Source organism: Neofelis nebulosa, chromosome 15 (assembly GCF_028018385.1).
Source record: "Neofelis nebulosa isolate mNeoNeb1 chromosome 15, mNeoNeb1.pri, whole genome shotgun sequence".
Classification (NCBI taxonomy): Eukaryota; Metazoa; Chordata; class Mammalia; order Carnivora; family Felidae; genus Neofelis; species Neofelis nebulosa.
The window spans coordinates 50,365,115-50,380,475 of NC_080796.1; the positions used below are offsets into that span (position 1 = coordinate 50,365,115).

The following is a 15,361-nucleotide window of genomic DNA, read 5'->3' on the forward strand; positions in this document are numbered from 1 at the left end:
TCACGGACCGCGAGATCGTGACCTGGCTGAAGTCGGAAGCTTAACCGACTGCGCCACCCAGGCGCCCCAAGAAGAATACCATAGTTTAAAAAGGTTTACTATTTTATTCCACTGGGGCTGAATTAGTGAACTGCAAGAGAACCGCAGTGAGGAGGTATGTATGTCGCTGTCTCTATACACTTTTTTTTTTTTTCAACGTTTTCTATTTATTTTTGGGACAGAAAGAGACAGAGCATGAACGGGGGAGGGGCAGAGAGAGAGGGAGACACAGAATCGGAAACAGGCTCCAGGCTCCGAGCCATCAGCCCAGAGCCTGACGCGGGGCTCGAACTCACGGACCGCGAGATCGTGACCTGGCTGAAGTCGGACGCTCAACCGACTGCGCCACCCAGGCGCCCCTATACACTTTTTATTACTTACATCACCACATATATTCGGTTCATTGTGGATGAGAATCCCTTCTGGCCTCAGGGCCAGTCAGCTAGAGTTACCAAATCTGTAATCTTAAATTTAGGCCATCACTTTTCTTGTTCCAATTACTTTCTACCTCCTTCAGAGCCTTATCTAAACCACCCACCCTAATAATCTCTTATAGTCAGGAAAGCACTGACTACATATAGACTGCGTATTCCTTATTCCTACCCGAGGTGGAAAAGGCAGAACTGTTAGACACATTATAGTTCACGTCAGCCAAGGGAGCTGACGTGGTCTTACATGTTCTACTCAAAGGGTCTGTGTGTGTATTCAATACATATATTATTATATATTAGTAGCTGACACATTACCAACAATAGTAATATACATGCGATCTTCCACAACTTATCCCTTAAAATCGGCATTTTTTTTTAAATTTTTTTTTTCAGCGTTTTTTATTTATTTTTGGGACAGAGAGAGACAGAGCATGAACAGGGGAGGGGCAGAGAGAGAGGGAGACACAGAATCGGAAACAGGCTCCAGGCTCCGAGCCATCAGCCCAGAGCCTGACGCGGGGCTCGAACTCACGGACCGCGAGATCGTGACCTGGCTGAAGTCAGACGCTCAACCGACTGCGCCACCCAGGCGCCCCAAAATCGGCATTTTTAAACAGGTGATTTCTCGGTGCTTAGAGCTAAATCAAAGCAAACTACTATTTCCAACATTTCGTTATATTTCTAAGTAATCGTTTGCCTTACTAGGACGGAAACTCTGGGTGCACCCTCTCGCTCCCTGACTCCAGAATTAGCACAGCCTTTGTTTCCCAATGTTTGTCCAGGACTTTCGTATTGAAACAGGGCACACCCATGAGTAACACTGATTTCTCCTAGCCAAAACATGTCAGAATGGATACCTGTCCATTCTACTGAGATAATGGACAGAATGAGAAGCATGCCGTCACCATAAAGGAACACCAGGTACCATGTCACCATGAAAACAAGTTTCAGGATTCATTGTATGTGAACTTGTGTTTAGTGCTGCTTGTGCAAGAGACAAGCTTTTTGAGCTGGAGGACGATTTCAAAAGCCAACACCTGTTTCAAAATCGGGCCAAGAGTTCCCAGTTGCATTTTGAAATCTCAACATAATCTTCCATTTGGGGATATTATCCACATAGGTTTGGGGAGTTGCAAAAAGAGAACATAAGCAGACAGATGTGCACGAATCAAGAGATCCTATTTCCCACTAAAAATACAGAACAGACTACTGCTGCTGGACACACTAGGATGTTAAGTGGGCACACCAATCACAGAACATTTCTAATGCAGGTAGGTGGAAGGGTGTCCTGATACGGTGGGTGGTGAGCCCAGGGGACAGCATCTAAAAGTGAGGTGGGGGGAACACCTGGCTGGCTCAGTAGGTAGAGCATGTGAGTCTTAATCCCGGGGTCATGAATTCAAGTCTCATGTTGGGTCTAGAATTTGTAAAATAAAGGAAAAGAGAAGAGAAGAGAAAAGAAAAGAAAGAAGAAAAGAGAAGAAAAAAGAAAAGAAAAAAAGAAAAGACAAGAAAGGAAAAGAAAAAAAAGAGTTGGGGAGAGCAGCGGGCCCATTAGCCAAGTATATGGAGGACAAACACTGCCCTCTACTGGCAGAGGATAAGGGCTGTATATAGTCAAGATTAACTTTCAAGTTACTATCTTAATACATAATCAGAAAATAAAATATTTTTTTAAACAAATTTTATTTATTTTTTTTTGAGAGACAGAGAACGAGCAGGGGAAGAACAGAGAGAGGGAGACACAGAATCCAAAGCAGGTTCCAGGCTCTGAGCTGTCAGCACAGAGCCCGATGCGGGGCTTGAACCCGTGAACCATGGGATCATGACCTGAGCTGAAGTCAGATGCTTAACCCACTGCGCCACCCAGGCGCCTTGAAAATAAAAGTTTTTAAATAATTTTGAAGCTTCATATCTAGGGGCCATGAGGATCTTTTTTAAGTAAACTGTTTAACAAGAAATTTTCCTATCTTACTGAAAAGAAGTTTTTCCTATTAAATCTTTGATGTCAGTCATTGGGCTGGTTCAAGTGTCACTGTTACTGAGATGCTAAAGACCAGCAAAATGCTCAAAAGGTTATTATCAAGAAGAAGGCTCAAGGGACCCATTTATTCAAGATGATGGGAGCTGGTTTTAGAAACAACAGCTGTGACAGCTCCAAGCACACAGAACTGACGACCTGATTTCAAAGCCTTGAATCACAATACCTGCCACGTGAAAGCACACCTGAACCCGTTTCTGTTCTATGACATCGGAGGAACAACAGCTGGCCAATCTCAGTTGTTGGGAAAACCGAATGAGGTATCATGTAAACAGAAACTCTTCATAAATTGCAAAGTGCTGTGCAACTAGTGTTAAATTACTGCACAATAATGTTCATGGACCAGAGTCAAGGGAGTTCCAAGTGTATTTATGCCTCTGATGTTTGATAGTTTTTTAAATTCTTTACACCAGAATTGTACTGAATGCCTTTCTTCAGCATTGTACTAAAACAGAAATTGGGTAGGTTAATCATAAAACACCTAGAGATTATTGAAGAAAAAGTGGCTGGTTCTTCTGAAGTCAACTTTGACCTGGGACAACTCTAAGAAATGGTTACGCAGTCACTGAGAGGTAACAGCCTGTAGAAACATTTAATTTCAGAGCCAAGCTGAGTTTGTATGTCAATTACAACACTTAGATGACAAGGCAAGAATGTAAACAATGGGAAAGGATGAAAAGAATAAAAGCCCTAATAGCTACAACATCAGCCCAATTCTAAAGGGGGGGGGGGGTCTTACACCATATATCCAAGTAATATTTAATTCTAAATTGCAGGTTAGTATAGCTCATATGGGTATTTGAAATTGAATGCAAGTATCTGTCTTTTGAGCATATTATCTTCCTATATTACCGTTGAAGCAATTTTGCCCTCCACAACCTAACCTTCGATGTGAACATGCGGAAAAATGCTAACTAGGAATCCTCACGCACTTCGGCCCCGAGCTCCCCTGATTAATCAAGTTAGGGAATCTGCTTCTTCATTACATACTCTTAGGCATTAATTACTCCTTTTGACTTTTAGACAAGACATGCCTTTCTTATTACCAACACCAGTGATGGTCACTGTGTCTAAAGAATTCATTCGGGGAGCAGGTCGCCCCCCCCCCCCCCCCCCCAAAGTCAGGCTGGACTGGGAGCTGACAGGCCAACGTGGTCAACTGTTATGATTAGTGTATTTGCTTGAGTGTTATAAGAAGTACACGGAGCACGCATCTGGGTTATAAAAGCCCTTTTATAAAGCCATTTTTAAACAAAACAAAAAAAAGTTTACAAAAGAAAAAAAAGATACAGAAAAAGAATAACTTGCTTCATATGTCCCAAAAAGAGAAAAAAATAAAGGGGACAATGCCAACATGCTCAACAATAAAGGGTTCTCTTTCTTATTTTTTAATACAAAATACAAGCAAAGGATACACATACTCAAAACAGAGCTCAGGAGCAGACACGCAGTCCTGGAGACCCTTCAATAAAAGAAAGCAGGAGTTTGTTTTTTCTTGGTCTATGCAGATACATACAGAGACTGGGATATGTAAAAATTAAGGATCACAAAAGACCATCACACAAGTCTACCAATGCATGTTGCATCTATAATTCACGAACATGGTCAACAAAATCATGTTCACTTCAACCTCATTTCATTTAAATTAAAAAAAAAAATCTTTTAAATAAAGTGGTTACATTCAAACTTTAACTTCCTTAGTACCATGCTGCAGATTTCAGCACTGTTAAGGTATTGCAAGAATGCCCAACCGTCCGGTGTCTGATCATGTATCTATAGCAACATTGCAGTATTAAGAAAGGGATGCCCCCGTCTCGGCCCATGGACTGATGAAATACAGTTAAACAGGTTCCTCTCAATAACCCTTCCTGCTCAGAAGGTAAAAGATTCAGAACTAAAATCAAGGAAGACTGGGAGTTTTAGAGCTGGCAAAATGAAGTCTGAAAGGTGAATGGAGGTGAACAATTACTGAGAACTTGGCTGCTGCTTAACCTGGCAAGTCTGGAAGTCTTTCCTTAAATCTTGCAGGGATTAGATGCGTAAAGTTTGCTGCAACATGTTCATGGTAAACAAACTAGGTAGAGCTCTTATTTACAAATCTTGTAACAAATACTTCTGGAGGAAAAGAAGAAAAGAATTCACTAATTTCCAGAAGACAAAAGTTTTAATCGCCAGACATATACAAACACACACTCACACACACATCCACACAATACTTCAGGGGTTTTTATACATGTTATTTAGGGCATAAGCTGAGTACTCTACCCCTACACCCCATTGAAAAAGGAACAACGAAAAAAACCACCCCAATTTTACCCTCCCCCCATAATCTAGAAAACCCTCCCTTCACCCCTGATGTACAAAGTGTATGCACAATGGTGGCATTCCACCAGCCACACAAAGCATGCTCAAACAGATGTCACCCGCTCACGCACTCCATTGGCATGGCAACAGGCAGGTTTACAGGACTCTTCCCAATAGTGGTTAATACACAGTCAGCACCACTGTGAATTTTGTGAATTAGGCTTTGAAAAAAAGTGTTAACTTAGCGATTTGGGATTCAGAAAGTCATTTTGTATCAAGTTTATCCCAAGACGAGGGGAAAATAGGTTGCAGACTAAAACTTTGCTATAGGTAGCCTGATGTCCCAATATTCAAGCTAACTCCCCTTTCAAATAAACCCAGCTCTAGGAACACAGGAAAAGACAAATTTTCTAACCTCAAGAGCATACGGCTTGTTTTATTCTCCCCCTCCCTTGGCAGGGAACATTTATTACTTGTTCCTCTTAAGTATCTGTCTGAATGCCATGAAAGACCAGAGGCCAGGTTCTGTCCTTCCCAAATGCCTAAGGTGACAGTTTCTTCACAGTGCAGCTACTGGCGATGCAGGAACAGAAAGAACTATTCAAATCAAAACTCCCACTCTTTAGAACAACAATGGCCACATGATCTTTTATAAAGCTTTCCCTGTTGCTCCTGGTAGATTCTGTTCTTGCCTTACTACTACTCTCAAAGCATCTCCTAAACTGGTTTGGAGAAAAGCAGTTCCTTCTTCCAACCAGTACCCTTAATATCCACCTGTTACTTGAATGTTCCTGGATAAAAGAAGAAAAGTTTAAAAAAAAAAAAAAAAAAAGCTCAAGTTCAGTCTGGCTGACCATTTCCAGAAGCGTCAAAACTCTGCTGGATCATAACCTCAAATTCCACTCTTCATTAGCTACCTGTAAGAAAATGCTATTTCAACCAGTGCCAAGAGGAAGTACTGAACTGAAGACTGAAATGGGGCAAACCAGGTACTGTGAAAAAACAAAACAAACAAACAAAAAAAAATCAGTATCCAAGCTCCCTTGTGGGAAATCGGATTAAGTCTTCCACTGTTACCTCCCTAAAGGAGGACACACCCACTCATTTCACTTCATGGACTCCACCGGCAGTGGGGATATGAAAGGGAGAGAGCTTTCAAAAAGCAGGACAAATCTACCATCACCGAAACCGAAGTGTCATCTCTGGGCCCGCTCCATTGATTCCAATCTGAGGTGGGGAGGGATGAAAACAGCAGCACGTCACGGGTTTAAGAAGATGGAAGCCGCCCATTTCTAGCTGTGTCTGTCGGGGAGGGAAGTCTGGAAATTAGGGGTCTTAAGAACTAGAATGTAGTGTCAGCACAGCTGCCGAAATCCATGCTCCAGAGGTAAACCTAACAGAGCGAACAGAATTCAGGTAATGGCAAACAAGCACCTTCCAAGTGTACGTCCCACTTCCTGAGCACTGCAAACGAGACCCTGAACGACGCCACGGCCACTTCGCCACAGGCGCGCTAGAGGGAAACACAGGGGGTTAGTCAAGGGTGGTGCCAACGGCCAGTCACTAACAGCTTCTAGCTTGTCCTGACATCGCTATCAAACCTGACTATTGAGCACCTGTTTCCAGTTGAGCCACCACAGTCGTCCTCCTATATGCATGCATGATTTGAAGGGAGGACTAGAGCATTTTCAAATCATCGATAAAAAGCGGAGAAAACAAAGGTCATTCAGAGCCTGTCTCACTTGGGGACACAGATCCTTTTGTCTAGTCCATTAGAAATATAGAAGACATTTTCAATCTCATCAATTAATTTTTAAAAAAGGGATCCCAACCAAATGCACACAAATAACCTAGAAGTCAGGATTACCTCTAAAGAATGAGCGTATATCACAGAGATGTTAGTGCAGATTAATATATAAAGAGACTGTGTTACATAAAATACAGAGGCTAAAGTTTTGAAAGACCCCCCCCGCACCCCAATCTTCACGAAACATAACCTAAGAAAAGTCCAAATGTTACTAGGAATGTAGGACTTAAAGTTATAAACCCCTAAAAACAGAAGTGCATGGTGGAAACACTGATAGGTCTTTTACGGTATGAACACAAACCTTCTTGTTAAAATTGGCTACCTGAACAAACCCACTAAACCAAACAGAATAATCTTTAACACCCTCTTTACAAAGTTCACAACTATAAAGTTAACCATCATGGAAGATAATAATCCAACTGCTACTTGGGTTCAAGTTTTGCATTTTTGGCCAAGTACTAAAATCTCCAAATCCATTCTTTAACACACGCAGTGCCCGGCAGTGAGAGGACTCTGCCACTGGGTGCTATTTTAAAAAGTCACAGAGGAAGGATAGTCCTTAAAGTGTCTTAAAAATCAGAGTAAAAATATTCCTTAAATAACCTTTTGTCCTAGGAACATCTGCAAGAAAGCCATGTCGTCTGAGAGAAAAACATGCTCTAACTTAAAAGATCGAAGGAAAACCGCATAGGATATATCGAAGCAGCAAACCTAGATAAGAAGGCAGAGGTTAAACCTCAACCATGTTTTCAACTTAGTAGCACACTAAGACCCCTAAACCTCGCTCCCTTTAGCTCATGGTATCAGGATGCAGAGGATCCAACCTACAGACCCCTGTCCTGACTGCTTTCATAAGGCATGTAAAGTCTATTCTCGGTGCACACAGGCCTCCTAAACACATGGTTTCTCTAGCCCTGAGCCCCTTCCACTTTGGCTTTACACAAAAGGGGCACCAGCAGAAAGACAAAAGCAAATCAAAGAGTGTGGGAGCAGCATTTAACAGACTCCCAATCAAGCAGGGAATATGAGGTGAAGAAAGGAGCCAGGAGAAATCAGAGCTGGTAGGCTCTCGGGCGGGGAAGCAGTGGTGCCCCACGTAGTAGCGGGAAGCCCAGAGATGCGCTTCATGTGTCTGCGGAGAAATGGGAAGACAGGTGTGTGAAGAGAAAAATGTTCTTTCCCCAAATAAAAACAGAGCATGGTTCATGGGATCTGAATGCACACTTACGGCATAAAAGAATTTCAATTTTCGGTTTTCATAAAGGAAAAATCTCAAGTCTCTGTGATTGAGTTTCACATTAATTGGTACTTTATTTGCTTAAAACCTAAACATTGTCAGTTAAGAAGAAATCCACTCTGGTGTATAGATCTTGCCATTTAAATTCTAGGTTTGTTTTTGTTTTTGGTGGGGTTTTTTTGATCCTTGGTAAAATTTTATCCAAGAAACAGAATAGATACATATATATTTAAAAACATGAACCACTAGAGAATGAAATAGGAAATCAAGAGTGACTTAAGTTTTGGTGGCCCTTGTGTTTTTTTGTTTGCTTTTTTTTTTTTTTTTTTTAAAGTTCCCGAAAGACTGTAGCAGGGTAAAAGGATCACTGGCTCCCGGTCTCTTTGAGATAACAGGTGACGGAATTAAAAAAAACAAAACAAAACAAAACAAACCCACCCCCTCACACAAGATCAGGTGACCCCATTCCCTGCCCTGCTCCCTCGGTAAAAAATATGAATACTTGTAGTAACAATTCAGAATTCAGCATTCAGCTTTATCTCCTACCTGCCCCATCAGTGGAAGTGTAACATCATGATTTTTTGTAGACATCTATACTTGTGTATATAGACATATAAACTTGTATTAGATGACAACTGATTTTTTTAAGTCCAGGTAGAGACAGAAGCAATCATTTTTAACTAAACCCCTTCTATGTTTTTTGATTAGGGTTCAACTTGCTACCGTTTAGCAAAAAGCAAAATTTCCATAGCGTTCACCTCAAATCTTATTGCTTTACAACTGCGGTGTACCTTCCATTAAAAATAAAAAGATGAAGCAGTCAATCCAGTGATTACTTTGACATGGCTTTCATTGGGAAGGGGTGGGAAAGAGGGGTGACGGCAAAGAAAAGACCAAAAGACAAAAAAGTAAATTAAACATACAATGGTTTTCTTGGAAAAGAGAGAGAGAGAGAGAGAGAGAGAGAGAGAAAGACAGAGAATGTTATTTTCAAGAAAAGGGAAAAAGCATTGAAAGCCCATGAGTCAAGCCATAGCCAAAACCATGTTCTATCTTAAGTAAGTTTTTTTTTCCCCCTTTTTCTTTTTTCTCTTTTTTTTTTCTCTTTTTTTTTAATAAAATCTCTCCCCAAACCATCATCACTTTTTTAATCCTCCCCAGACTGGGCTTCATCTTCAGACCCTTCATCCCCAGATTTCTCAGGTGGAGGGCTGGCAGAGGGTTTCTTTTCTGGAGGGCTTTCTGGTTCCTCGTCTTCTTCTTTGGGAGAAGGAGTCTTTTCCTTTGATGCCTTCGAAGCTGTGGGGCGACCCACCTTCCCTTTGCCTTTCACAGGGCTTGGAGTCACTGAAAAGAAAACAAATACCAATTTGGGGAAGGGAAGAGAAGAGAAGAAAAGGTCTTTAATAAAAATCAGCCATAAACAAAACTAGAAGAATAAAATCTATCAAGACAACATCCTAACTGACTAAAAAAATCGAGGTGGGGGCGCCTGGGTGGCTCAGTCGGTTGAGCATCCGACTTCGGCTCATGAAGTCATGATCTCACGGTCTGTGAGTTTGAGCCCCACGTCGGGCTCTGGGCTGATGGCTCGGAGCCTGGAGCCTGCTTCCGATTCTGTGTCTCCCTCTCTCTGCCCCTCCCCCGTTCATGCTCTGTCTCTGTCTCAAAAATAAATAAATGTTAAAAACAAAAATTAAAAAAAAAAAAAAAAAAAAAAAAAAAAATCGAGGTGGGCACTGGTTCCCAATCACTTTTGCCAACACCGTGGTGTTATGTTTGCAGTAATGTTTCTAATAAAGAAACAGGATGCTACAGAAACTGCACACTATCCTTAGTGGTTTGTGAAATGAAAAGTTGTTTCTGATAAAGGTTTTGTTTAAAAAGTGGGCCGGGGATGGGGTGCCTGGGCGGCTCAGTTGGCTGGGCATCCGACTCTCGATTTCAGCTCAGGCTGTGATCCCCAGGTTGTGGGATGGATGGAGCCTTGAACTGAGCTCCATGCTGAGCAAGGAGCCTACTTTAAGATTCTCTCTCTCTCTCTCCCTCTGCCCCTCTCCCCTGCTTGTGCACTCTCTCTCAAATTAAAAAAAGGGGGGGGGGGCGGGTCAAGAAGAATGGATACAACAATGTGAGTAGAAACTAAAGCCATCAAATTCTTAAAAAAATTTTCTAAGGATGTATCATTTATTTTATTATTTTTAAAGAAAAAATGTTAAGTTTTATTTATTTTGCGACAGAGATGTGACCTGAGCCAAAGTTGGCCACTTAACTGACTGAGCCACCCAGGCGCCCCGATTTTATTTTTAAGTAAATTCTACACCCAAAGTGGGGTTTGAACTCATGACTGAGATAAGAGCCCATGCTCTACCAACTGAGCCAGCCAGGCGCCCTCATCAAATAACATACCTTTTGACAGTTCCAGGATTCCTCTTTTTTTTTTTTTTTTAAATGTTTATTTATTTTTGAGAGAAAGTGAGTGGAGGAGGGGCATACAGAGAGGGAGACAGAGAATCCCAAGCAGGCCCACATTGTCAGTGCAGAGCCCCACATAGGGCTCGAACTCACAAACCGTGGGATCATGACCTGAGCGTCCTGATTCAAAACTGAGATGGATGCTTAACCGACTGAGCCACCCGCGTGCCCCAGACCGTTCCACAATTCCTCATGGTAAGAAGTGGTAAGTGAAAAAAATGTAAAAATCACCAGTTCTATTTGCCAGAAAAAACAAAGCAAATCGAACTTTCTGAGTTAAATAACAAAGTAGCTATGAAAGGGGACTATCTGGCAGAAACCACAAGGGCTCAAAGAAACCGAATCCATGTTGCCAAGCGTGGCTTCGTTAGGCTAGCACAAGGGACCGTGCACGGATCAGAACAGAGAACTGAAATAGGATTAGAGGTGTGCATTTTCACAATTTCGAGTCTTTACTAGCTGCTGGGATTGTGATGTTGGTGAGAAAAAAGAGCAGGAACAGCTACCCCGATGCCCTGATGCAACGTTTCCAGCACTGTGCCTGACACAAACAGGTGGCCGCCCAAACTTGCCACGCAAGGCAGGAGCTGAAGAACAGGGCTGAGCCGCCAGACTCTTGCAGGGGCTAGAGTCTTATTAATAATCAAATAAGGGATACTTCCAACTGTGGAAGACGGTCCTTTCAGAATTCCTTCATTCTTGTTAGGCATGTGGCCACTGCCAACCCCTAATGAAGAACTTCTGTAGAGAAAAGTGTATTGGTTCTTGCAACTTTTCAAAGCGGTAATTTAATTTCACTTCTGCACCACTCACCTGTAGCCTTTAGCCTGGGTTTGGGCATTTTCTTTTCTTTTCTCTCAGGTTTGGACTTCTTAACCATCTTTTTGTTTTTCTTTTTTGAACTGCCATAGTCACTATCATCATCATCTTCCATGAGGAAATCTTCATCGCTGCCGGAATCTTCTGAGAGGAAAGAAGAATTTCAACGTCCAGCTTAACGTACACATCCTTCCAAGTGAACAAAGGGAGACCGTGCTAGGCACGACCGGAGGACGGGATCTGGGAAATAAACACTCTCGGATTCTGCCGGCAGCTGTGCTACCCATTTGGCTGGAGTCGTCGTCAGCCCCACGTGTACAGCGGGCTTAGCCCGCACACGCGGGTGACGCCACTGACTTGTTTGAAGAGTCGGTTGAGAACGGGAACGGATACAATTTAATCTGAATAAACACCGCAGCCACCAAATAACTTTCGGTAGTTCCATCACCCCCCTGTAGTACTGGGGAGACCGGGGAAATGAAATGGCACCAGTTGGGTGTGTGTTTGGTCCAACTATGAACCAATGAAACAAGAAAGCTAAACACAAAGCAAAAATACACAGAATCAATAAAGTTGAGTCATGTGTGAAGCATCTAGATTCTGCTATGAACGCTTTCGCTGGGGGACGAGGTCTACCCCTTCCACTCCCGGGCCACAACGCCAATCCTAATCACAACACCCACTGTGTAACTGCTGTTCTAACAAGCGCTCATTCAGTATTTGAGTTCAAACGATGGACGTCATAGTCAAAGAGAGTCTGTGAACCTCAAAGGTATCAGCACATATGAGAAACAGTCATCTCTTCTAACAGCGAGGATCTAATTTAAGGGACCGGCTGCCATGTTTAGTATCCACGACAACCCAGAAGCCATCGAGGTCACAAAGTACAGTCATGACCAAAGTAACAAGCCAAGTCTACATACTCTCTTGGAACGGCGCCTCATCTTCCTCTTCTTGTTCTTCTTCGCTGCCCACGTCCTCCATGAGCATCTCTCTCTGTTTGGAAGCTGCTTTAGAGGCTGCCTGCCGTTGCTGGCGCACATTTTTATGATCTTCTTTTTCATCTTCACTGTCCTCTGTAATACCGAAGTTATAATGCAACAATCGAAGAGTTGTGCATTTATCTGACAGCTGACCAGAAAAGCCAGCATGAGCCATAACCTTCAGCTTTATTTCACTCAAAAAGGGTAAATTCTATCCCTAAAAACGCCTACAAAATATACAAAAGAGGAGCTAAAATTCAAAGCACGAACTTGAAAAATATCACGTACTCATTAGTACATAGAAAATAACTTAGGCGGGGTACCTGGGTGGCTCAGTTGGTTGAGCATCTGACTTCAGCTAAGGTCATAATTCCGTGGTTCATGAGTTCGAGCCCCACGTCAGGCTCTGTGCCAACAGCTTACAGCCTAGAGCCCGCTTCAGATTCTGGGTCTCCCTCTCTCTTGGCCCCTCCCCTGCTTGTACTCTCTCTCCCTCTCAAAAATAAATATACATTAAAAAAAAAAAAAAAAAAGAAAAGAACTGAAGCATGTAGTTTTAAGTAACAATAAAGCTGAATTTAGGTGTGAACATCTACTTTAAACTCGTACCATTGTGTTGCCCTAAAATTATCAATTACATTTCAATCTATGTTCAGTTTTTATTTTTATTTAAAAAAATTTTTTTTAATGTTTATTTATTCTTGAGAGAGAGAGAGAGTGAGAGAGAGAGAGAGGGAGAGAGAGACAGACTGAGCGTGAGCAGGGGAGGGGCAGAGAGTGGGAGAAACAGAATCCGAAGCAGGCTCCAGGCTCTGAGCTGTCAGCACAGAGCCCGATGCGGGGCTCGAACTCACAGGCCGCGAGATCATGACCTGAGCCGAAGTCAGACGCTCAACCAACTGAGCCACCCAGGTGCCCCTATGTTCACAGTTTTTAGAAACTAAAGTTAGAAAAATATTTTATTTTTTTTTAAGGTTTATACATTTTTCAGAGACAGAGAGAGAGAAAAAGCATGAGTGGGGGAGGGGCAGAGAGAGAGACACACACAAAGAATCTGAAGCAAGCTCCAGGCTCTGAGCTGTCAGCACAGAGTCCCACACAGGGCTCGAACTCATAAACTGCGAGATCATGACCTGAGCCAAAGTCAGACGCCCAACGGACTGAGCCACCGAGGCACCCCAGAAAAATATTTTTTTTTTTTTTAATTTTTTTTTTTTTAACGTTTATTTATTTTTGAGACAGAGAGAGACAGAGCATGAACGGGGTAGGGTCAGAGAGAGAGGGAGACACAGAATCTGAAACAGGCTCCAGGCTCTGAGCAGTCAGCACAGAGCCCGACGCGGGGCTCGAACTCACAGACCGCAAGATCATGACCTGGGCCGAAGTCGGCCGCTTAACCAACTGAGCCACCCAGGCGCCCCCAGAAAAATATTTTTTTTTTTTAAAAAAAATTTTTTTTTTTCAACGTTTTTTATTTTTTATTTTTGGGACAGAGAGAGACAGAGCATGAACGGGGGAGGGGCAGAGAGAGAGGGAGACACAGAATCGGAAACAGGCTCCAGGCTCCGAGCCATCAGCCCAGAGCCCGACGCGGGGCTCGAACTCACGGACCGCGAGATCGTGACCCGGCTGAAGTCGGACGCTTAACCGACTGCGCCACCCAGGCGCCCCAAAATATTTTTAAATAGAAGAGGGGAAGGCTCCCAATGATAATTATTCTAAGATACAAAACCTATTTCTTTTCAACTTAGGCAGTCAGATAACACACTTGGAAAGGAACGAAAGCCAATAGCTCAGTGGAGTGCACGCAGTGGGACTGTCGGCCCTCCACGTATTAGCCAACAGCAATCCTATTTAGAGGGACATCCAGGAAAGCAAAAGCATGGGAATGTAGGTCAAAACTAAAGTGGTTGGGGGCAGTATAGAATAAACCCTCAGTTCTTGGGAGAGTTAAATTTGGAAAAATAACAGCAAGTAATCAGGATCTTACATTGTATTTGGCCATGGGGTCTCTATTAATTCTTTCGAGTTAAAACTCTTACCCCAACAGCCTGCTCTGTGGCTACCGTTTCAAAGGACTACTTCCCGAGCTAAAGTAAGGGCAAAACTATCTTCCGTCTGCTCTTCACTCTAGAGTTCCTCGCCACATGCCTTAGATCTGTCACTTCCTATTATACGTACTCTTTAAAATCTATTCAGTTTGATGGCTGTTATTCATTTATGCAAATAGTTTTCAGTGTTGATTATGCATTAGAATAATCTGTAAATATTTTTAAAAACAAAGCCCCAATGTCCCACCGTGACTACTGCACCAGAAATCCTGGGTGGATTTCTGAAATAAGTGTGTTTAAAAAACCCTCACGGCAACTGCAATAAGTCACCAGCACTGAGCTCTTCAAAGATGCAAACCTCTTTGTCATGTCAGTATTTATGACAGCGCCTGGCATTATTATAAAACTGCTATTAAAATGTCCAGTGAATAAAGACATCAGTCAATCCACCTATTACACTAAAAATTGTTTCCTACCTGCTGAGTGAGAATCCTCCTTCTTGGTCTTCACATCTTTCTCTTCGGAGTCCTCACTGTAAAGGGAAGCAGGGAGAAAGTTTAAAAGTCTTAGGTCAAAACCTAAGTGAGCACACATCTCTGGTATCTCCGACAGGGGAAGAAGTTGAAGAATACCTCTTTTATGGATGAAACATTCAAAGAACATTTAATAAAAAATTCTCTGTTGTCAGAGGCAGAGTATAAAAATACTCAAAATAAATTACACAATGTATGAATGGCGGGAAAGTAGGCAAATAAATTTGGATGGCACCAAATATAGACGCAGAAAACCCCTAAAACACAATTATTTAAGGAAACTGGAGTGCAGTTGTATAAATTACAATATCCCTAAAAAATTATCTAAAACAAAATGAAAATAGATCAACTAATTATCTCCGTAGATTTTTCTTGCGTCCAATATTTCTATACATCAGAAACATCAACACACAGACCTGCCTTGTATCATGGAGAGAATAAGAGCCCTCAAATCACCGCAAAGTAAAATAAGAAAAAAGTGCTTCAAAGTTCCAAGGAAAGTTATATAAAACAATTGAAGTCACAAAGATGCACATTTTACGTCCTCAAAAATCTTAATTCAGGAATCTGGGTTCTAGTGTCCTGTCTTTGTCATTTATCAGTTGTATGGTCTCAGGCAAATCACTTGGTACTCACTCTTC

At 42.3% G+C, this 15,361-nt stretch overlaps 1 protein-coding gene across 2 annotated transcripts in view; it reads right to left on the minus strand.

Moving 5' to 3' along the window:
• Positions 1 to 3,726: 3,726 nt before the first annotated feature.
• Positions 3,727 to 15,361, minus strand: part of NUCKS1 (nuclear casein kinase and cyclin dependent kinase substrate 1) — a 32,574-nt gene continuing 20,939 nt past the window's right edge. The window contains exons 4-7 of one of the 2 annotated variants that reach the window (XM_058702156.1): positions 14,664 to 14,719; positions 12,077 to 12,229; positions 11,148 to 11,297; positions 3,727 to 9,206 (exon numbers count right to left, since the gene is read on the minus strand). In XM_058702156.1, the coding sequence (XP_058558139.1) occupies positions 9,007 to 9,206; positions 11,148 to 11,297; positions 12,077 to 12,229; positions 14,664 to 14,719 (559 nt within the window). In that variant the 3' untranslated portion in view covers positions 3,727 to 9,006. The remainder of the gene's footprint in view (positions 9,207 to 11,147; positions 11,298 to 12,076; positions 12,230 to 14,663; positions 14,720 to 15,361) is intronic. The other variant, XM_058702157.1, reaches the window with a different exon arrangement.